At 51.1% G+C, this 20,138-nt stretch overlaps 3 protein-coding genes and 1 non-coding gene across 15 annotated transcripts in view; 3 read left to right on the forward strand and 1 right to left on the reverse strand.

Moving 5' to 3' along the window:
- Window positions 1-3,933, reverse strand: part of LTB (lymphotoxin beta) — a 61,788-nt gene extending 57,855 nt beyond the window's left edge. For 2 of the 9 annotated variants that reach the window (XR_011165490.1, XR_011165491.1), the window contains exon 1: window positions 3,553-3,918. The gene's annotated coding sequence lies outside the window, so the exon portion shown is untranslated. Of the gene's footprint in view, window positions 1-3,552 lie in introns of all 9 variants that reach the window. The other 7 variants (XR_011165485.1, XR_011165486.1, XR_011165489.1 and 4 more) reach the window with 5 other exon arrangements.
- AIF1 (allograft inflammatory factor 1) lies at window positions 40-1,856 on the forward strand. Its single transcript, XM_069073313.1, has 6 exons — window positions 40-195; window positions 396-457; window positions 553-619; window positions 914-955; window positions 1,190-1,352; window positions 1,666-1,856. Exons 1-6 carry the CDS (start codon window positions 171-173, stop codon window positions 1,748-1,750), a joined length of 444 nt encoding a protein of 147 aa, XP_068929414.1. The 5' UTR covers window positions 40-170; the 3' UTR covers window positions 1,751-1,856.
- Window positions 3,934-4,409: 476 nt separating the features above from the next.
- On the forward strand, window positions 4,410-19,996 carry PRRC2A (proline rich coiled-coil 2A). 4 transcript variants are annotated; one of them, XM_069073272.1, is made up of 32 exons: window positions 4,410-4,592; window positions 6,703-6,877; window positions 7,346-7,523; window positions 7,773-7,872; window positions 7,966-8,038; window positions 8,453-8,596; window positions 8,910-8,991; window positions 9,022-9,061; window positions 9,203-9,279; window positions 9,454-9,596; window positions 10,005-10,095; window positions 10,236-10,449; window positions 11,061-11,535; window positions 11,912-12,102; window positions 12,414-12,711; window positions 12,905-13,115; window positions 13,373-15,205; window positions 15,584-15,858; window positions 16,084-16,214; window positions 16,435-16,564; window positions 16,669-16,754; window positions 16,965-17,198; window positions 17,322-17,450; window positions 17,564-17,638; window positions 17,750-17,917; window positions 18,304-18,386; window positions 18,503-18,713; window positions 18,791-18,889; window positions 19,105-19,308; window positions 19,406-19,494; window positions 19,588-19,684; window positions 19,767-19,996. In XM_069073272.1, the coding sequence occupies exons 2-32, from the start codon at window positions 6,766-6,768 to the stop codon at window positions 19,986-19,988; spliced, it is 6,495 nt and encodes a 2,164-aa protein (XP_068929373.1). In that variant the 5' UTR covers window positions 4,410-4,592; window positions 6,703-6,765; the 3' UTR covers window positions 19,989-19,996. The 4 variants fall into 4 exon arrangements, with proteins under 4 accessions (XP_068929373.1, XP_068929372.1, XP_068929374.1 ...); XM_069073271.1 differs by having other exon boundaries at window positions 4,411-4,592; window positions 8,910-9,061; XM_069073273.1 differs by having other exon boundaries at window positions 4,411-4,592; window positions 8,910-9,061; window positions 19,821-19,996.
- On the forward strand, window positions 7,060-7,195 carry LOC138150345 (small nucleolar RNA SNORA38). The gene has a single exon (XR_011165555.1). It is a non-coding gene; the product is annotated as a small nucleolar RNA SNORA38 (small nucleolar RNA).
- Window positions 19,997-20,138: the final 142 nt, after the last annotated feature.

Genomic DNA, 20,138 nt, shown 5'->3' on the forward strand with positions numbered 1-20,138 from the left:
GGAGTCAGCAAAAGCTGATGGGGAAGTGAAGACTAGGAGGTAGTGGGGAACGGATTCTGGGAAAGAGGAAGTCTAGGAGGTAGGCAGCAGAGGATATTGTCTTAGAGAGGACTGACAGCAGAACAGACAGCTTTGCCTGGCTCCAGCTCTCCTCTGGCCATTTAGAGGTCATGAACCAGACCAGAGACTTTCAAGGTAAGAGAGAGGGTAATGGTAGTAGGGGCAGAACTGGGAGAGCTGGATAGGGAAGGAGTAAGAGGAGAACTCTGGGAGTGGGGAGTCAACTCAAAGGGTGAGGTAAGGATATTCAGAGTACCGTATGTGACAAGAAGGTAAGTAATGTGAAAGTCAGTTGAGTACTATTAACCTCTGTGCCTACATCCTTTCCTTTCTAGGGGGCAAGGAATTTGGATTGCTGAAAGCTCAGCAAGAGGAGAAACTAGATAGAATCAACCAGGTAAGAAGGTGAAGAAAGAGGGGAAAGGAACAAAAAGAGACAGGAAGCAAGGAATTGAGAAGAGAATTGTTCATTTCCCTGCCTGTCCCCAACAGGAATTCCTGGATGACCCCAAATATAGCAATGATGAGGATCTATCCCCAAAACTGGAAGCCTTTAAGAGTAAGAGAAAGGGAAAAATCCTAGTCGGGGCAAGGAGCTAGTAATAGACATAAAATCTCTCTGCATTCAGGTAGAAGCAATCTCATATCCCTTTAATTCCCCTACACTTAAATCTAATTTCCAATAGCTATTTGTTTCCCTCCTTTCTTCCTCAATTTCCCTAATTGTTCCTATCTCCCATCCCTTCTCTCCAACCACCTCTTGCCAATAACCTGTGTCTCCTGTCCACCACAAATGCATTCCTCTACTCACCCTGTCTCTCTGCTCTCTCTTTTTTTCTCCTCACCGCTTCAGAGAAATATATGGAGTTTGACCTCAATGGAGATGGCAATATTGGTGAGAATGGGGTAATTACAAGAATGGGAGGAAGAAATATTTCTTCCAAAAACATGTCTAGCAATCAGGGAGGGTGGTCTATCCTGAGTCCTTGCCAAACTACCAGAGGCCTGGCATTTGCTTCAGTCCTACTCACTGGGTGGGGTGGGATCTACTCCCTTCTTGGGGTGGGAAAGAAGAGGATAAGAATCTAAAGAAATGGGGTTGTATGATCCTCTTCAATCAATCTGGAAGATACAATGTCCCTGAAGAGAATGCTGGAGAAACTAGGAGTCCCAAAGACTCACCTGGAGCTGAAGAAACTAATTACAGAGGTGGCAAGTGGCTCTGGGGAAACCATCTGTTACCCTGACTTCCTCAGGATGATGCTAGGCAAGAGATCAGCCATTCTTAAAATGTAAGTGTCAGAACCCCATAAACTATCCTGGATTCCCCATATTCTTCATCTGAATCCTTTCCTGGGCTCTGCCCTTACCCATTCCCCAGACCTCCCAATGACAACTTCCTTAGTCTAGTTCACTCTCCCCAACAAAGCTGTGGTTCTTTTCCCTTCCACCAACTCTATTTCCTCCCATCTTTCTGAAATCCTTGGTTACTTTCATACCCCAGTCTGTGTCTTCTTAATTTACTTGCTTCTGACCCCTTAACTACTCTCTCAAACAGACTCTTCCCATTTCCCACCCTTCTATCTTTCCAATTCTCCAATTCAGGATCCTGATGTATGAGGAAAAAAACAGAGAACAAGAAAAACCAATGACACCCCCAGCCAAGAAAGCAATCTCTGAATTGCCTTGACTGGGGAGGGGGAGGCTATCAGGGGGTTCATCTTCCCCTACCCCAAGATGAGAAGTTGAAACTGGAAAGCAAACTGTGAATTAAATACCTTCCTTCCCCCTCAGAATTAAGCTTATTTGATTGATTTGGGATGGGGGGGGCTAGATTTGGGATAGGGTAGAAGGGCCCTCTCACTTAGGTAATCAATTGATGAAAAGTATATTGTGAATGCTTATTCAGCTATGGAACTTACTAAGCAATTTTGTTTTGTTATTTTGTTTTGTTTTCACAAACCCCCCCATGGGGTAGAAAGTGAAAGTATTAACTACCCCCCACCCACCCACCCACCCATTTGAACCAAAAGAAGTCTCCAGACTCCAGATTTAGTGACCTTTTCCTATACCTTACTGATTCTCAGGACAGATGGGAAAAGATAATAACATATACTTAAAGTTGGTAATTAACACTACAATTAACACAGGACCCTCCCCATATGCTGCATAATGCTCTGGGAAGTTCAGAGGAGGAAGAAGTTACTCTGGGTTGAAGTGGGACATCAGGAATAGTTTCACAGAGCAGGCAATACATGTAGAAACAGACTTAGAAGACAAGGTAGGCAGATAGAGACGTAATTGAAAGATTTTTTTTTTAGTACTGAAACTGGAAGCATATTCTGAAGATAGCTCCCCTGCCAGACCATTAAATCACTGAGGGCAAGAACTGGGTCATGTCTATTTTTGATCCCCTACAGTACCTTGTGTTTTAACGTATGTGAGAACTTTCTTGAGCAACAAGTCTACAACTTAAGAGTCTTAAAAGTTTCCTGAGGTTTGGAGAGGTCAAGTGACTTGCCACATGGTTATACATCTTGTCAGAGATGATATTTGAACCTAGGTCTTTCTTTCACCATCCAAGTACAGCACTCTATCCACTTATGCCTTTTTGTCTCTCATAAATAGGACCACCGAAAATGTTTTGTGACTGAATGAGTAGGGCACTCACTACTCAGATATGTTTGAAGCAGGGCATTTAGGTAAAAGAGAAGTTACAAAATAAGATTGAGGGAGTATTGTCTGTCGTCTTTTAAAAACCTGTTATGATATGTTAAGTGCACTAGGAACCTACCTTTCTTTCATTAGGATTATATGCTATCCACCTCTAGAGAGGGAACTAATGAACTGAGCGTAGATTGAAGCATATTTATTTAACTTTATTTTTTTTGGACTTTTTTGCAACATGGTTAATATGGAAATATGTTTTACCTGACGTCACATTCATAACGGTATCACGTTGCTTGCCTTCTCAATGGGTGGGAGAGGGACTGGGAGAGAATTTGGAATTCAAACTTTTAAAAAGAAATCTCAAAAAAAAGGAACTAATTTAAAAACAATTATATGTCATACAAATGACATTGCTTTTCGTCACTCATTGCTTATATTATGCTGAAAAAATGTGCTGACAAAATAGCTCCCTTCTGTGCTGCTCATCTGGTTTGCATATGCCAAGGAGTTAGACCAGTGGTTCTCAGTGCTCCGGGGACGGGGGAACCTTTTACCCTTTTAGGCTGTGATGGAAGTATAAAACGATTTTCATAATATGGAGACGTTTTTATTTTTAATATGATAAATATTGATAGATAAAACCCACATAAACAAGAGCTCTGTGGGGGCGGGGTCTTAGTAGGGAAGAAAGGTTGTCTTCAATAATTAAGAGGACAAAGGGACCAAAAAAAGTTAAGTGCTGATTACAAGGCAGAGAGGCAGCATGGAAAGGTGGATGGAAATCAGTCCCGGAGGCCAGGAACTCCAGAGCCCAAGTCCTACCTCCGTCGCCCTGGTCAAGTCACTGAATCTGTAAGAGGCAGAAGACACAGACAGGCGCCGGTCAGGAACTCTACCATCAGTGAAATCACAAGGCGTCGCTAACACCTATCTCTATACACATGGCGGGCCTTTGAATGAATCCCGTTAACGCCACAGAAAGTCGGCCTCGTCATCTTTTGGATTTGGCTCCTCTCAACTTCTTTACATGAAGTATATATGTAAATAAGCCCTAGGCGTATTTTATTCTCAGAAATCCCATGAAGCCCCGCCCCATTACTGTCTACATAACTCTCGCGAGACTATCATGAGGCCCACACAGGTCTCATTACTGCTCCACTAGCTCCACGCATCCCGCCCCTACTTCCAGCTACGCCGCTTACGTCTACCCCGCCTCTTCCCGCCGCGTACGCAAGACGCATGTTCCGCCCCTTTGCCTCCTCCTTACGTAGCTTACGCACTACACATCTACCAACCGCCGAACAGGCCGGCGCCGTAGCCCCGCCCCTCCCACAAGCCTCACGCCTTACGCCTCACGTCTCACGTCTTACGTCTCACGCTGTAACGGCCGACTGAGGATAGGAGGGAGTCTGCCTCCCTAGCCAACCACAGTCCTAGCTACGGATTATCCCACCTCTTTATGCAAATAACCTCCTCACCCTCCACCCCTCTTGTCCCCGGTTTTTGTTACCCCCCCCTTTTTTTTTCTTCCCAGGATTTTCCTTTTCTTTCTTCCTTTTTTTTTTTTTTTTTTTAACGAACAGCACAGTGATTAAAGAGTGGGGCCGGGTGGCGGGAACTCCACCCCTTATGCAAACGAAGGGGGCGTGTCCCGGCGCGGAGGGAGGCGGGAGGTTGGGGGGGGCGCTCCCGGGGGCGGCGGTTGCCCGGATGGGCCGTTAGTCGGAGCCGAGCCGCCGAGCGAGAGAGGGAGACGGGAGGAGCCGAAGCCGGCGCCATCCGCCGCCATCCATCCCCGCCCCGCCGCCATCCCGCCCCGGGGAGCCCCAGACCCCGGCCCCGGACCCCGCGCACCCAGCCAGGTGAGTCTGGGGGGCGCGCAGCGGGGCGGCCATCTCATTCCCGGCGCGGGTGGCGGCCGGCGGCTGCGACGGAGGGGCTGGCTCTAGAGGCGACGGTAGCGGCGGGGGGAGGAGGTAGAAGCAGCAGCAGCCATCAGCCGCCGCCGCCATTTTGTCCTCTTCTCGCTGCCCCGGCCGGCCGCCCCTCCCCCGGGGGCCCCTCACCCCCTCCCTGGTTCCTTCCCCTTCCCCCATCCCCAAGGGGGTAATAACCTGCCTCCCCCAGCTTCTAGCGGGGTGAGCCTTGCTCCTCCTTCGGGGGTGTCCCCATGCTCCTCAACTAAGGGTAACAGCTTACCCCGCAAAAACAACTCCCTTTCTATCCCCTTTCTCCATATTGTACCCCGGCCCCCCTCGCCTGGCTCTCTACGGACGCGCTGGAACTTAGCCCTCTCCCAGATTGCTGAGTCCCTTCTCCCCGTGTCACCTTCTTTCGCCTCCTTCCGGGTCTCCCCTCTCCCTTTGAGTCACTCTGAGCCTGGATCCCCTAGATGATCCTTCTATCTCCCCTCACCCCCCCCCCAAACGCTCATCTTTCCCTTTCTCCTCAGTTTCCCTTTTCCATACCTATGTCTTGTGTCCTCCCCTTCTCCACATCGTCCCCAAACTTGACCTCTTCCCACATTAATTATCTCCCTCTTAGGGTCTATTTGTCATATCCCCTTCCCCCCCCCCCATAGCCCCTTCTTTCTTTCACCGGTGGACATTGCACTTCTCCCTCCCTAAACATTTTTGCTGCCTCCTCTGATAAAACTAGACATCTCCCATTCCAACCCTTCAACATTGGTAGCCCACCACAAGTGGGTTCTTTTTTTAGGATGATTCCCCATTCCTTTCTTCTCCCTTTCTGGATATGGGCCAGTCCTTCCCCTTGGGAATAATTTCCTGATGTACATGATTATTTGCACCTTACTTTGTCCTCTGTAAGAAAGCAAACCCCTCTCCATTCTTAAAGAATATTCTATCCCCTCCCCTTTCTCCAACTTGACAAAAAGAAATTGTACCTCCCATCTTTTGGGCCCTGAAGGAAGGGGATGCATTGCCTCCCTTCCCCTACACATGGCAGTCATAGTGCGACTGGGGAAGTGGGCATAAGCAGTCCTGCGCCTAAAGATAGGCGAGCAACCAGGGTTTGGGATTTTTAAGTTCTGAGAAGAGGGAGGTAAAAGGAAGGTGCTGTGGTTGGTAGAAGAGCCAGCATGTCCAATAGATGGTCCATATTACTTTATTTCTTCATCTTCTGGATTTGGGAAGATAAAAGTTGGCTAGTGCCTTACCCAGAATCTGGGTCTGCAGTGGTCCTGGACTCTCCAGGGGCTTGGCTATAAGGCAGGTAGTTGGGGTGCTTCAGCCAGAGTGTGGGTGAACACTGATTGTTCCTCCAAGCATTTCTCAGACGCCAACCTCCATTCTGGCTGGGCAAGCTCATAAAATTCCCAAACTCCCAGCATTCCTCTTTCTTAACCCTCCCCAGATGGGACAGAAGGCATGCTGGGAATAGAGCCTGGGGCCCTGGGCCCTGAAACAGGGTTGGGGAGTTTAAAACTGAATGGAGGTTTGAAAAGTGATGGGACTGAGATTTCTTTTTTTTGGTAAGCTATGGTCTTCCTGGTTTCCTCTGGAATAAGGATTAATGTATCTATTTCCTCTGAAGGAAAATAAATGTTTTTTGTTTATTTGCTGGGAGATGGAAAAAGCTAAAGGACAAAGAAGGAGAGGCCTGATGTTTTCCATGGAACTCTAAAATGAAGTTGTTATGTTGCTAATATTCCTTAAACCCCACTCCCCATAATCTGTGACTTTTCTTTGTGGTATCAGAGAATGAGGCCAGGTAGGAAGGCTATTGCTGAAAGGCTGCTGGATTTGAAATTCAGATCTCTCTGAGTTTGAAAGATACAAGAAACTTGACTGTTTAGGTGTCTAAGGATGATAGAAAGATGAGAACTTTCAATAAAAGAATGAGCCAGGGATCTAAGATATCTTTGACTTTGAAGGAAGTGAGAGCTGGGCATAGCTCTTCTCTTGTGTTCCTGAGGGGACAGGGAGTGAGGTACTGGAACCCCACCTGCAGGCTCCAGCACGTTTCGGGGGAGGCGCCTGCAGGACCCAACGTACTCAATGAGCTTCCAGCGCGATGTCCGATCGCTCGGGGCCGACTGCCAAGGGGAAGGATGGAAAGAAGTATTCCTCGCTCAACCTGTTTGATACATACAAGGGCAAGTCCTTAGAGATCCAGAAACCCGCTGGTGAGGGCCCTTATGGGAACGTTGCTGTGGGGGGGGGGGGGGATTGAAATTATGGGAGTGCTCAAGGTCCTTTGGGGGAACCAGACATGGTGGAGGCCAAAGGAACACAGAGGGTTTAGCAGGTCTACCCTAGGGATAGAGAGGAAGGGGGTAGATACCTGATTCTGGGTAGGAGTTACTTTACCTCCCACAAAGGCGTGTCTGTGGCTTCCCATCCATAGATACGTAAGAACTGGAGGCAAAGAAATGAGGGCTAGAAAAAGTTCAGGGCTAGTATGCCTTACCCTTGCTAGCCCAGGGACTTCTTCTCCTACATTAATTCCCAGAGATTAATGGTCAGATTGGGTCCTTGATCAAAGAATGTTGTAACTTGTGGGTATCTGGCATTGGAATCTATTAAATCTGAGCCAGATCTCTCATGGGCTAGGTTGGAGACACTCCTGACCCTTCTCTTCCTCTTTCCTGTAGTTGCTCCTCGACATGGCTTACAGAGTCTTGGGAAAGTTGCCATTGCCCGGCGCATGCCACCCCCAGCCAATCTGCCGAGTTTGAAAGCTGAGAACAAAGGCAATGACCCTAATGTCTCGCTAGTGCCGAAAGACGGGACAGGATGGGCAAGCAAACAGGAGCAGCCCGACCCCAAGAGGTGTGGGGAACAGAGAATAGGTGTTGGGGCTTCAGCTTTTCTCATAGGGAATCTGATGTAACAGAGTTGGGATTTGGATTATCTTTTCATGCACAAGCATGAGGACCAGAAGCAAGGACAGTGGGGACCTTGGGGTCTGAGTTTTCATCACTCTGATTTGATTGTGGTTTGCTAAGATGTCCTCTCTAAATGGATAGGAGAGATGGATAGTCTTAGGCTCAACCACTCTATCCTTCCATCTCCCTCCAGTTCCGATGCCTCAACTGCTCAGCCGCCGGAATCGCAGCCACTGCCGGCTTCACAGACGCCTGCCTCCAGCCAGCCGAAGCGCCCCCCAGCAGTCCCCGAGGTATTGAGGGAGGTTCATTCATGCTAGGGATAAAGAGAGGGAGGCATATGAGGCCCCTAGCTCACTTTCCCAACTTTTATTCCCCCCCCTCAGAACACCCCTTCGGTTCCAAGCGGGGTAAAGTCTTGGGCACAAGCCAGTGTCACCCATGGAGCGCACGGGGATGGTAAGTGGGGGACACTGGAATAAGCTGTTCTGCCTGAAGGACAGATATGTATGTGTTTCATTCATTGCCTTCCTGTTTAGTAACCTTTTTTCTTGGGCCTAGGCTCTGTGATGGTGGTGCTACCCTCCTTAAAGACAATCAGAGATTTGATTGTTTTCTTTGGCCATGTGCTGATCCCCTAGTCCAGGTTCATCTTACCAAGAGCCAAGTCTGTTGTCATCTTAGGCTTTTTAGGGATAGGCAGAATATTTAGCAGATCCGGCTCTCCTTGAGTGATAAGCAGGAGTCCCCAAATCACCTGTGAGGTGGGAGAGAAGGGGAATCTATTCTAACATCTGATAATTGGGTGCTCTACAAATGTTTAATATGTTTAATAGTGATAAGGTCTTTCTGTCTTTCACTTGTCCCTTGTAGGTGGAAGGGCATCAAACCTACTGTCACGATTCTCTCGAGAGGAATTTCCGACCCTGCAGGCGGCTGGCGACCAGGACAAGGCTGCCAAGGAAAGGGAGTCTGCCGAACAGTCGTCTGGGCCCGGACCAAGCCTCCGCCCACAAAGTGTGTCCCTCTTTAAAAAAAAAAGTTTTATTGCTACTTTTTACATTTTCATCTTCACTACCTATTGTTCCTTTTTTTACTCTCTCAAGGGGTAACTCAGAATTATTTCTTCGTTCCATTATTCTTGACTTGTGTATCATTTCCAATATACCTTTTCTTAGTAAGGGAAAGTTTCCATTCCAGAACCAGTTGCTGACCTGATCAGATTTGTTCATCCCTATTCCTGTTATCTATGTTCACTTGCTTCTGAATAGTCACATATCTTTGTTTTTCTTTCCCTTCTTTCTGTCTCTAACCCCCAACCTTGTACCAGATGCCACAACTTGGAGGGATGGAGGCGGGCGGGGCCCTGATGAGCTGGAGGGCCTGGACTCCAAACTCCATCACGGTCACGACCCCCGGGGGGGGCTCCAGCCCTCAGGCCCCCCCCAGTTCCCTTCCTATCGCGGGATGATGCCGCCCTTTGTGAGTTGTGGGTCTTGAGAGAAAGGGGTCATGGTGGGCTAGGGAATGAAGGAACAGCAAAAGGGTTGGACCAGGGATTTGGAGGGGAGGATTGGACCTCTTAGATTCCCCTCTAAGTGCAAGTGTTGGGACCTCTTGCAGATGTACCCCCCATATCTCCCGTTCCCTCCTTACGGACCACAGGGGCCTTACCGATACCCTACTCCTGATGGGCCCAGGTGAGAGAGCAGCAAGCACTGGGTTTGGACCTGGGGTGGATGGGTTGTGGGGCTGAGGGTTAGGTTATAGAGTCTGGGAGACTGGACAAACTGGGACCTATGAGGGAATAAGATGTATCTCCTAGGAAATAGCCCCATTTAGAGGTGTAATTCGTTCACGTACCCTTAATGCAGCCGATTCCCCCGGCTGGCTGGCCCCCGGGGCTCAGGTCCCCCCATGCGCCTGGCAGAGCCTGTGAGCCGACCCTCCATCCTCAAGGAGGATAACCTCAAGGAATTTGACCAGCTGGATCAGGAGAATGATGACGGTTGGGCGGGTGAGTGGAGAATCCAAGGAGAGCTGGATAAAGGGAACCTATGAAACAGGATCTGCTGGGAGAAAAAAAGCTAGCACTAATGAGGGAAAGGATAAGATCTTTCAGGATATATGGGGGGCTAGGGGAGGTGGAAGCACTAATGGTGAAGATTTGGGGGAATTAGAAGTGTTAAAAGAGACACTTTGAGGGGTGAGTTGGAATGGGAGAGTTAAAAGAGACCGACACTGAATTACTATATCCACCAATTAATGTAATTTATCTACCACAACTATCTCCTCCTTCCCCCCCCCCCCCAGGCTTGGTCCCAACCCTAGAGGGAGGAGTAATAGGCCAAATATTTCAAGCCAGAGATGCACAGGTCCCAGCAGAAGGAGACCAGGTTTACCACCTTATGCCCTCTTCCTTCAGGGGCCCATGAGGAGGTAGACTACACGGAAAAGCTCAAGTTCAGCGATGAGGAGGATGGTCATGATTCTGATGAAGAAGGAACAGAGGGCCAGTGAGTGGGGGTGGAAGGTGGGGGCATTCCAATTCTGTGAATTCTGAGGTCCTGTGGTTCTTGGAATAATTCACCCTTGATCAAGGGGAAAGTGAATACTGTTAACCTTGCTCTTATTGCCCTTGTTCTTCTTCCTACAGCAAGGAGTCTCGTCCTTCCAGTGAGGATCGTCCCCCTGACACAGATAACAAGAAGGGCTGCTCTCCTGGAAATGAGCCGCCCCCTCTGAAGGCATCTTGGACAGAGACCCCCCGGCCTCCTGAGGCAGAGCCTGGGCCTCCTGCCCCTAAGCCTCCCCCACCCCCACCTCACAGAGGCCCCACTGGGAATTGGGGCCCTCCTGGAGACTATCCAGTGAGTTTTGACAGCATTGTGAGATGTATATAGGGAATATGATATCAGAGGAGAGAACAGTAGCTTGTGGAAAGTTAGTGCAATATGGGCTGATAGAGCCAGGATTATCTGAGTAGGAGGCAAGATGATGTGGTAGTAGAGCACTGAATTAGGGGCAGACACACCTGGGTGTAAATCCTTGACTTAGTACTTTTATAATTTTGGGCAAGTGACATCATTTTGGGCTTTAGTTTCCTTGTCTCAAGTAAGTTGGACCAGATGATCTCTAAGGCCCCTTCCAATATGAAATACTGGGGTTTTAAGATGCCAAAAGAAGAGATGGAGGAAGTAAAGTGAAGTCAAAGCAAAATAGTGGAGAATTGGTTGAGGGTGGATCAAGCATGGGATCCAGAAAGAAGGGAGATGGATGATCAAAACAAAAGCCCTGAGAATGAACCCCTGAAAGAAATGGGGGGGGAAGACTAGTGAAGTGTTTCTCCATCTTGTCTACAGATGAGGTCCCTGTGCCAGGACTAGGCAGGGTTTAGGTGGTGTGGTAGAATAGAGAGCCATATATTATTGTAAAGTTAAGTGGACATGAATATCTGACACTGGTCCATGTCTGTCATTAGGATCGTGGAGGCCCACCCTGTAAGCCACCAGCACCTGAAGATGAGGATGAAGCTTGGCGGCAACGTCGGAAGCAGTCATCATCAGAGATCTCTCTGGCAGTAGAGCGGGCACGAAGGCGCCGAGAAGAAGAGGAGCGACGTATGCAAGAGGAGCGACGGGCAGCCTGTGCAGAGAAGCTCAAGCGACTGGATGAAAAGTTTGGGGCACCTGACAAACGACTCAAAGCAGAGCCTTCTGCTCCCCCTGCTGCCCCACCTACTCCAGCTCCTCCCCCTGCTGCCTCCAAAGAACCCCCAGCACCCCCTGCACCACTTCCAGTCCTAGCCCCACCTGCTGAGAAGGAACCTGAAGAGCCAACCCTGGTCCCTGCCCCTGTCCAGCCTGCCCCTGTCCCTGTTTTGGCTCCAGCTCCCACCTTAGTGAGCGGGGGCAGCAGTAGCAGTACCAGCAGCAGTAGCTTTGATGCTAGTCCAGGTATGCAGTACATAGCCAGACTAACATTCCTGATTATTGGAGTTATTTTGACTGGTTTGGGCCCAGAGAGCAGTTAGTGGTGGGATGAAAGAAGAGCCCTCACTCACATGACTTTGTGAATTGGGAAGGGATGGTTTAATGGACTAAATAATCTCTTGAGTGAGTTGACTCAGATTTCCAGTTGGTTTGACAAGGAAGAATAAGGGCAAATAGAAAAGATGTTAACATTGTCTTGATGAACACTAGCTATGAGGGAGTGTTTCTTGGGTCTGATGGTCTGAAAACAGTTTCTGTTTGTTTTGAAGGGAGGGAGGAGTATAGATAGGAATCTGTTTGCCTGAACCACCTTGATTTTTCTTCTTCCCCCTCAATTTAGCGGAGCCTCCACAACCACCAAAGGAGACCCCTGAGCCACCAGAAGAGGTGCCCCCACCTACCACACCCCCAGTTCCCAAGGTGGAGCCCAAGGTTGATGGAGCTGGGCCAACACGACAGCCCCCTAACCAGGGATTGGGCTATCCCAAATACCAGAAGTCTCTGCCTCCCCGCTTCCAACGTCAACAGCAAGTGAGTTTGAGGCCCTTTTTCCATGGCTCCCCATCTCTCCAGTTTCACTAGTGTTTGTTTTGACCATTGACCACTTTCTAGATTATTCTGCTATTTGTCTCCAGTTTTATCTGTATCTTGTTTCATTTTGGTTCAACTTAGGCCTTTGTTTTTCTTTATCTCTCTTGGTTTCTTTGGTTCCTTGGTATTTCCGATGCTCATCTCTCTCCATATTCACTCTTCTTCCCCTTTCCAGTTCACTGAACACACATCCACTCTCATCCCAGGCTCCTTTCAGTAGAAAGGATTGGTTTTTTGCTTTTTTTCCCCAGGAGCAGCTTTTGAAGCAGCAACAGCAACAGCAGTGGCAGCAACACCAACAGGGTCCCACCCCTCCTGCTCCAGTGCCCCCATCACCTCCACAGCCTGTAGCCATGGGTGCTGTGCCACCCCCCCAGGCTCCACCCCCACCACCTAAGGCCCTGTACCCTGGCTCACTAGGCCGACCACCACCAATGCCCCCAATGAACTTTGACCCTCGTTGGATGATGATCCCACCTTACATGGATCCTAGGCTTCTCCAGGGTCGGCCCCCCCTCGATTTTTACGCTCCAGGTGTACATCCCTCTGGTAAGGAGTGGGCAAATTGTTAAACGGGCTGGTGAAGGGAGAACAAGATATCTGAGATAGAATTAGGGACAGGAAGAACATTCTTTTGATTTTTGACAAGAGGTTTTCAGAGTTCTGAGTGGTTGTACCCATTATATGGGAATGTTTGTGCCAAAGTCCTTTCTTCTTTTCTAACTACCATCCCATACCTCAGGTCTGGTTCCCCGGGAGCGCTCAGACAGTGGGGGCTCGGGTTCAGAGCCTTTTGATCGGCACCCACCTCCCATCCTAAGGGAAAGGGGCACCCCACCAGTGGACCCAAAGCTGGCTTGGGCAGGAGATGTCTTTGCCACTGTGCCTGCTGACAACCGCCCTCTCACCTCTCCATTGCGCCAGGCCCCAGAAGAGGATGACAAGGGCATAAGGTGAGATGAGACAGGGAAGAAGTCTTAAGTCCTCAGCGGATTCATAGACCCAACAGATAGACTTTGAAACCTTTTATCTGGATGGAAAGGATTAGTTGACATGTTTAGAGGGACACCTTTAGAGAAAGGGAAGGTTTGAATTGCTAGAAATAATATTTCCATGATGAATCCTAGATCTTTTTCCTTCATGGCCCATTATGGTGATTCTATATCATTTTTGTTTTCTTTTCTACTTTTCAACATCCCTTTTTATATAGGAGTGAGACCCCTCCAGCTCCTGCTCCACCACCTTACCTGGCCACTTATCCAGGCTTCCCTGAGAATGGAGCCCCTGGTCCCCCACTTTCTCGATTTCCCTTGGAGGAATCCGGTCCCCCAGGCCCTCGTCCAATTCCTTGGCCTCCTGGCAGTGATGAATCAGCCAAATTGTCAATCCCGCCTAAGAAGGAACCCCCCAAAGAAGAGTCCCAGCAGCTAGGGGGACAAGAAACTGGGCGCAAACCCCCCCGGAGTGGTGGGGGCCAAGGCCCACCACCACGTCGTGAGAGCCGAACAGAGACCAGATGGGGTCCCCGCCCAGGTAGCAGCCGCCGTGGTGGACCGCCTGAGGAGCCAGGGGCCCCCCCTCGCCGTGCTGGGCCTATCAAAAAAGCCCCACCCCCTGCCAAGGCAGAGGAACTGCCTCCCAAGCCTCTTGAGACAAGTGACGAAACCTCTAAGGTCCCAAAACCAGATGCTCTCAAGGTCTCTAAGGGAAAAACGGGAGGCCCCAAGGAAGCTCCCCCGGTTGGGGCCCTGTCCCCTGCACCCCGACTTCGTCGGGATTACTCATATGAGCGTGTAGGGCCAACTTCCTGTCGAGGCAGGGGCCGTGGAGAGTACTTTGCCCGGGGCAGAGGTTTTAGGGGGACCTATGGGGGAAGGGGCAGGGGTGCTCGAAGCCGGGAGTTCCGTAGCTACCGAGAGTTCAGAGGAGATGATGGGCGTAGCAGTGGGGCTGGAGGACCATTGCATCCCCCTCCTCCCCGAGGCCGAACAGCCAGTGAGACAAGGAGTGAGGGTTCAGAATATGAGGAGATCCCTAAGCGACGCCGGCAGCGAGGCTCAGAGACAGGGAGTGAGACCCATGAGAGTGATCTAGCCCCTTCGGACAAGGAAGCTCCTCCAGCGAAGGAGGGGGCATCACCTCAAGTACCTGTAGCTCCCCCACAACCAGGGGCCCCACCTTCACCAGCTCCAGCTCGATTCCCTGCTACTCGGGGTGGGCGCGTTTTCACTCCCCGAGGTGTACCATCACGAAGGGGTCGAGGAGGTGGTCGACCTCCTCCCCCTGCTGGGCCAGGCTGGAGCCCTCCTGCCAAGTCCCTGGCTCCCAAGAAGCCTCCAGCCAGTGCACTGCCACCAGGCAAAGAAGCCTCAAAGGAGAAGTTGGTTCCAGGACCTCTGCCACCCCAGGCTCGAGTCAGTGGTGGTGGTATAGAAGATGGGGAGCGTCCCCGGAGAAGGAGGCATGGACGGGCACAACAGCAGGACAAGCCACCTCGATTCCGGAGGCTGAAGCAAGAAAGGGAGAATGCAGCAAGGGGGGCTGAGGGAAAGGCTCCACCCTTGCCCCTCACAACCACACCCCCTAGTCCTGAGGAAGTACCTACTGCAGCAGTGGTACCCCCACCTCCACGAAGGGCAGCTGCCAAATCACCTGACCTGTCAAACCAGAACTCAGACCAAGCCAACGAGGAGTGGGAGACAGCATCAGAGAGCAGTGATTTTGCCAGTGAGCGTCGGGGAGACAAAGAAGCCCCGGGACCTACCCTGCTAACCCCCAAAGTGGTGGGAACCCCTGGCAGTGGAGGTGGAGGGGTTGGGGCAAGTCCTGGGGTCCCATCCATGCCCCGAGGTGAGCTGAGTCAGAGAGCCAAAGACCTGAGCAAACGGAGTTTCTCCAGCCAGCGACCTGGCATGGAACGGCAGAACCGGCGCCCAGGACCAGGGGGAAAGACAGGTGGTGGCGGAGGCAGCGGGGTCCCTGGGGGAAGGGCTGGCCCTGGGCGAGGGGACAAAAGGAGCTGGCCCTCACCCAAGAACCGAAGGTGAGTAGAAATAGGTCCTTAAGCCTATGGGTCAGGGTGGACTTAATAGAGAAGTGGGCTGGGGTGTTAGTTATTTGGGCCCCTGTGAAGATTGAAGAATGAGGCAGGATTTGTGGTTCCTAGACAGGAGGAATAAGTGCCTAGAGCAAGCCCAGGGTAGAGGTTTTAAAGCACAACTGCTCCCCCAATCTAAACATACAAAAGGAGGCTATTAGGGAAGGGAAGGGAGCATTTGAGGGAGAAGATAATATCTGAGGTTTAAGGAGAGAACAGGAAGGCAACAGAAGTTTAGGGATTTAACAACTTGGATGCTTGGGAGAGGGCAGGGGGTTGGCCAGCACTGGGACTGATGCCAGCCACCCCCTGCCATATCCCCAGCCGACCCCCAGAGGAGCGTCCCCCGGGACTTCCCCTGCCTCCCCCACCCCCCAGCAGCTCTGCCGTCTTCCGCCTGGACAGAGTCATCCACAGCGACCCAGCTGGTATCCAGCAGGCCTTGGCCCAACTCAGCAGCCGACAGGGGGGTGCAGCTGCCCCAGGGGGCCCCCCAAGGCCCAAGCCAGGGGCCCCCCCAGCCCCTCAGGGCCCCTCTCCCCGGCCCCCAGCACGATTCGAGCCCCCAAGGGCCAGCAGCAACGGTGTAGGTGGCACCGGTGAGCTGGGAGAAATGGATTGGAGGTGGGGTGGGGTGGGGTGGTGCCTTCCCTTTGTCACCAGAGGGAAATGAGTCTAAGTGGGAGGTTTATTTAACCAGGGCCCAAAGTGCTAGGATCTCTTCCCAGCCTCTGCCCCCCTCCAAAAAAAGTAAAGTTTGGGATGGTAAAGAGACCCTAGGATTCTGGATCCATATGCTACCAGGTTTTCCCCATTTTTCTCAGAGCCCCACTTTGCGGAGCCAGGTCCATTGGTGAGGGGGGTGAATGGGACCTCCCGGGACTCTACTGGGGTTACTCCCTTCCCCCCCAAACGACGCGATCGGCCTCCTCGAAAGCCGGAGCTGCTACAGGAGGTGAGACAGGGCTGGGGCTATATTCTTTTCCTTGTCCTAAAGGTTTCCAGGCCTGCCCTTATCCTGAGCTTTTGGTATTGTTATTCATTGTCTCAAGCTCCCTTATTTTCTGTATTCTGTTTACCTCCCTATTGCCCCTACTTTCTTCCTCTTATTTTCTACCTCATATCTTCCCCTCCACCTTCAATATCCTCTCTTTTTCTGATCTTTCTCTCTGCAGGAGAATTTGCCTCCCCCTCATAGCCCTGGATTCCTAGGTCCTAAACCAGAGGGACCCAATCCACGGGGAGAGCCCAGAGATGCAGGCACAGAGGCCCTGGCTCCCCATATCTGGAATCGTTTGCATACTAGTGAGTGGAATTGTAGAAGGGGATGAGATTTGGGCATGGTCCAAAGCAAACTCTAGGGCTGATAGAGCCCCCATCTAATTAATTTTTCCTCCTGGCCTCTTCAGCTGCCAGCCAAAAGAGTTACCGACCTGGCTCCGTGGAACCCTGGATGGAGCCCCTCAGCCCTTTTGAAGATGTGGCTGGCACGGAGGTGAGCAAGATGAGGGAATGTGGGCATCCAGAGTGGGAATATCCATAAAGGCTGACCCGTCTATTGCCTCACATTCAGTATGATGTGTGTACATGTTCAGATCTCCTGTGTTCATCCTTCTTCGTCCATCTGTCCTTTGTCTATGGGGTGACTTGGGAAGACTATTTCAATTGGAGACTGATTACTTTCTTCTCCCCCATCCCATGCCAGATGAGCCAGTCTGACAGTGGGGTAGATCTGAGTGGCGACTCTCAGGTTTCATCAGGTCCCTGCAGCCAGCGAAGTTCCCCTGATGGAGGTCTAAAGGGGACAGGGGAGGGTGCACCCAAGCGGCCTGGAGGCCCCTCACCCCTGAGCACTGCCCCTGGTGAGGGTCCATCTGGCTCTGAACCCTCTGACCCTCCAAGGAGACGTCCTCCTACCTCCTGTGATGGAGACAAGAAGGTAATGGGAATCAAGAAAAGAAGGGAAGTGCAACCTGTAACAGTCCCTCACTTCCACCTTTGCCCTAGAAGGCACTGAGCTCCCCTGATTTTGGTCCTTTTTGTTGTGTCTTTCCTACCCTAGGAATCACCCCTGCCCCCTGGCCCCATAGGCACAGAACGATCCCAGCGAGTTGATCGAGGACCGGAGCCTGGTTCACTTCGGCCTTCTCACCGACCTGGTCCCCCTATCCAATTTGGAACCAGTGACAAGGTTTGTCTGGATCTGGACATATATGTATATATATATATATGGAGCATTGGTTGAGGGGTAGAGAAAGAGGATCCAGGAACTTTGTGTCTTTTGATACCCTTCTGTGTTCTCAGGACTCTGACCTCCGCCTGGTGGTGGGAGACAGCTTAAAGCCAGAGAAGGAGTTGTCACAGTCTGGGCCTGAGGTGGTAAGTAGGTGGTGAGAAGGGTTGGGGTCAGATGTTTGGGAGAAGAGAGTTGGGAAGGGAGGACAGGTGCCCAATGCCCTCATGTAACTTGGAAGCCTTTCCTTTCCTCAGTCTGCTCCAGTACCTCGAGACTGGGAATTGCTCCCCTCTGGTCCCACTTCAGCTGAGCCATCATCCAAAAGTCTGGGTCCCAGCCACTGTGGCCCAGAACCCAACCCCTCGGGTTCCCGCCTATACCCTGAGGTCTTCTACAGCAGCCCAGGGCCTCCAGGCACCCAGGTATGTTCCTCTCTTTTCTCCTCACCACCACTCCTGCCTTCATCCCAGTCTTTTTTCTTTTTTGCCAGATTCCTTAGATATATCTATACACTATACCAAAGAGTTCTGGCAAACTAACTACCAGTCTTCCCTATTTGTTCTTTTCCCCACATTTACCTGTAGTGCTCATTTCACATGATACTTTGTTGGTAGTTATTTTGTGTGTCATATCTCTGCTAAGCTTCATCAGGGCAACTGCGGAGCCTAGCATATAGTAAATTCCTAGTAAATATTTTTTGAATGAACAGACACTTCACTGTTTCCCAGGCACATCTTCATCAGTGGGTGGGTAAGATCTCAGGGAGATAAACACAAAGTGCTATCCCAACCCCACTTGTTTTCCTCAGGTCCCAGGGGCAACAGTGGACTCTCAGCTGCACCCCACCAATGGTGGATTCCGCCCAGGGACCCCTTCACTGCACCCCTACAGGTAAAGAAAGACAAATCTGGGGACCTTGAGATAGTTAAAGATGGGGGACTAGTAGGGATTTTGTAACTGGACTTTCTACCTTTCCTGCTCTTCACTTTGTTCTCCTTACTCTTTAGGTCACAGCCCCTCTATTTACCCCCTGGCCCAGCCCCTGCTTCAGCACTGCTTTCAGGCGTAGCCCTCAAGGGCCAGTTCCTGGATTTCTCAGCATTGCAGGCAGCAGAGCTGGGAAAGCTGCCAGCTGGGGGTGTCCTCTATCCCCCACCTTCCTTTCTCTACCCACCAGCCTTCTGTCCCAGTCCCCTGCCTGACCCCCCTTTGCTGCAGGTGAGAAATATGGACATTGGTGTGGGTGGTTGGAGCTGGGAATTTGGGGACCTTGAGCTATGAAACCCTTTCTCTAGGTGCGCCAGGACCTGCCATCCCCGTCAGATTTCTACTCTGCTCCTCTGCAGCCTGGTGGCCAAAATGGCTTCCTGCCCCCAGCTGCCCCCACCCAGCAGGTAGCACCCTTCAAACCTTCCCCAGATCTCTTTGCTGTTTTATGATCATTCTTTCATCTCCCCCTACAAATCTTTTAATAGAGCGAGCTCGTCTTAAGTGCCTTATTTTTTGTTTCTAGATCTCCCAGGAAAATTTTTTTTTTCTTATGTGGTGTTGGTGGTGGTAGTGGTGATTATTTTTGAATTTTTGTGTCATACTTCAATTTTTCCTATAGATGCTGCTACCAGTAGTGGAGTCCCAGCTACCTGTGGTGAACTTGCCTCCAGCCCCACCTCCTGCCCCACCTCCACTTTCTCTGCTGCCTGTGGGCCCTGCTCTACAGCTCCCCAGTCTGGCTGTCCGGCCCCCACCTGCTCCGGCAGCACGGGTGCTACCCTCACCCGCCCGGCCCTTCCCTCCCAGCTTGGGGAGAGCAGAGGTGAGAGGCCAGAAATTGATGGGGAAAGGACCAGATTGTATGAACTGGAGGCTTAAAGGCAAGTCCTGAGGTTTTTTGGCTCTACCTTTCCTTCCAGCTACACCCAATGGAACTAAAGCCGTTCCAGGATTATCGAAAACTGAGCAACCTCGGGGGACCTGGGGCTCGAACCCCCCCAGCTGGAAGGTGGGGAACTGGGGGCTTTTAGTTCACCCCATTGTATTCAGGACTAGGGTCATCTCTTAGTCTTGCCCATGATGATTATTCTATATTCCATAGGCCCTTCTCTGGTCTCAGCTCCCGACTCAAGGCCCCACCCACTGGCTATAGTGGTGTTGGTGTGTTCCGCACCCAGCGCTTCGACCTCTACCAGCAGGTGAGGAAAATGATACACCCCCTTAGCTATTTGTCATGACCTGTAAAGTAAATACTACCCAAATCCTACCTCTTGCCCACAGTTTGGAAACTGGCCTACCCTCAATGATCCCCAAGTCTGTTTCTCACCCTCCCAGTTTGACTCCATGTGTACCTGCCCTCAGGCCTCCCCACCAGATGCCCTTCGCTGGATGCCGAAGCCCTGGGAGCGGGCAGGGCCACCCTCTCGTGAGGGTCCACCCCAGCGGGCAGAGGAGTCACGGCCCCGTAGGGACAAGGATCCTGGGTTGCCCCCACTCCGCTGAGGGAGCTGCCCCCCCTCAACCCCCATCCCTCTGGGGCCTGTACATAGATATAAATATATAAGGGGGAAGGGGGTGGGTGGGGAGGGGTTGTGGGGCTGGGGCCTCCCTATCCCTGGGGCCGTTTGTTTAAAAAAGAATAAAAGGATTTAA

This window comes from Petaurus breviceps, unplaced genomic scaffold (genome assembly GCF_028583685.1).
Source record: "Petaurus breviceps papuanus isolate PSGF00001 unplaced genomic scaffold, PetGlider_PUasm1.0 90865, whole genome shotgun sequence".
Taxonomy (NCBI): Eukaryota; Metazoa; Chordata; class Mammalia; order Diprotodontia; family Petauridae; genus Petaurus; species Petaurus breviceps.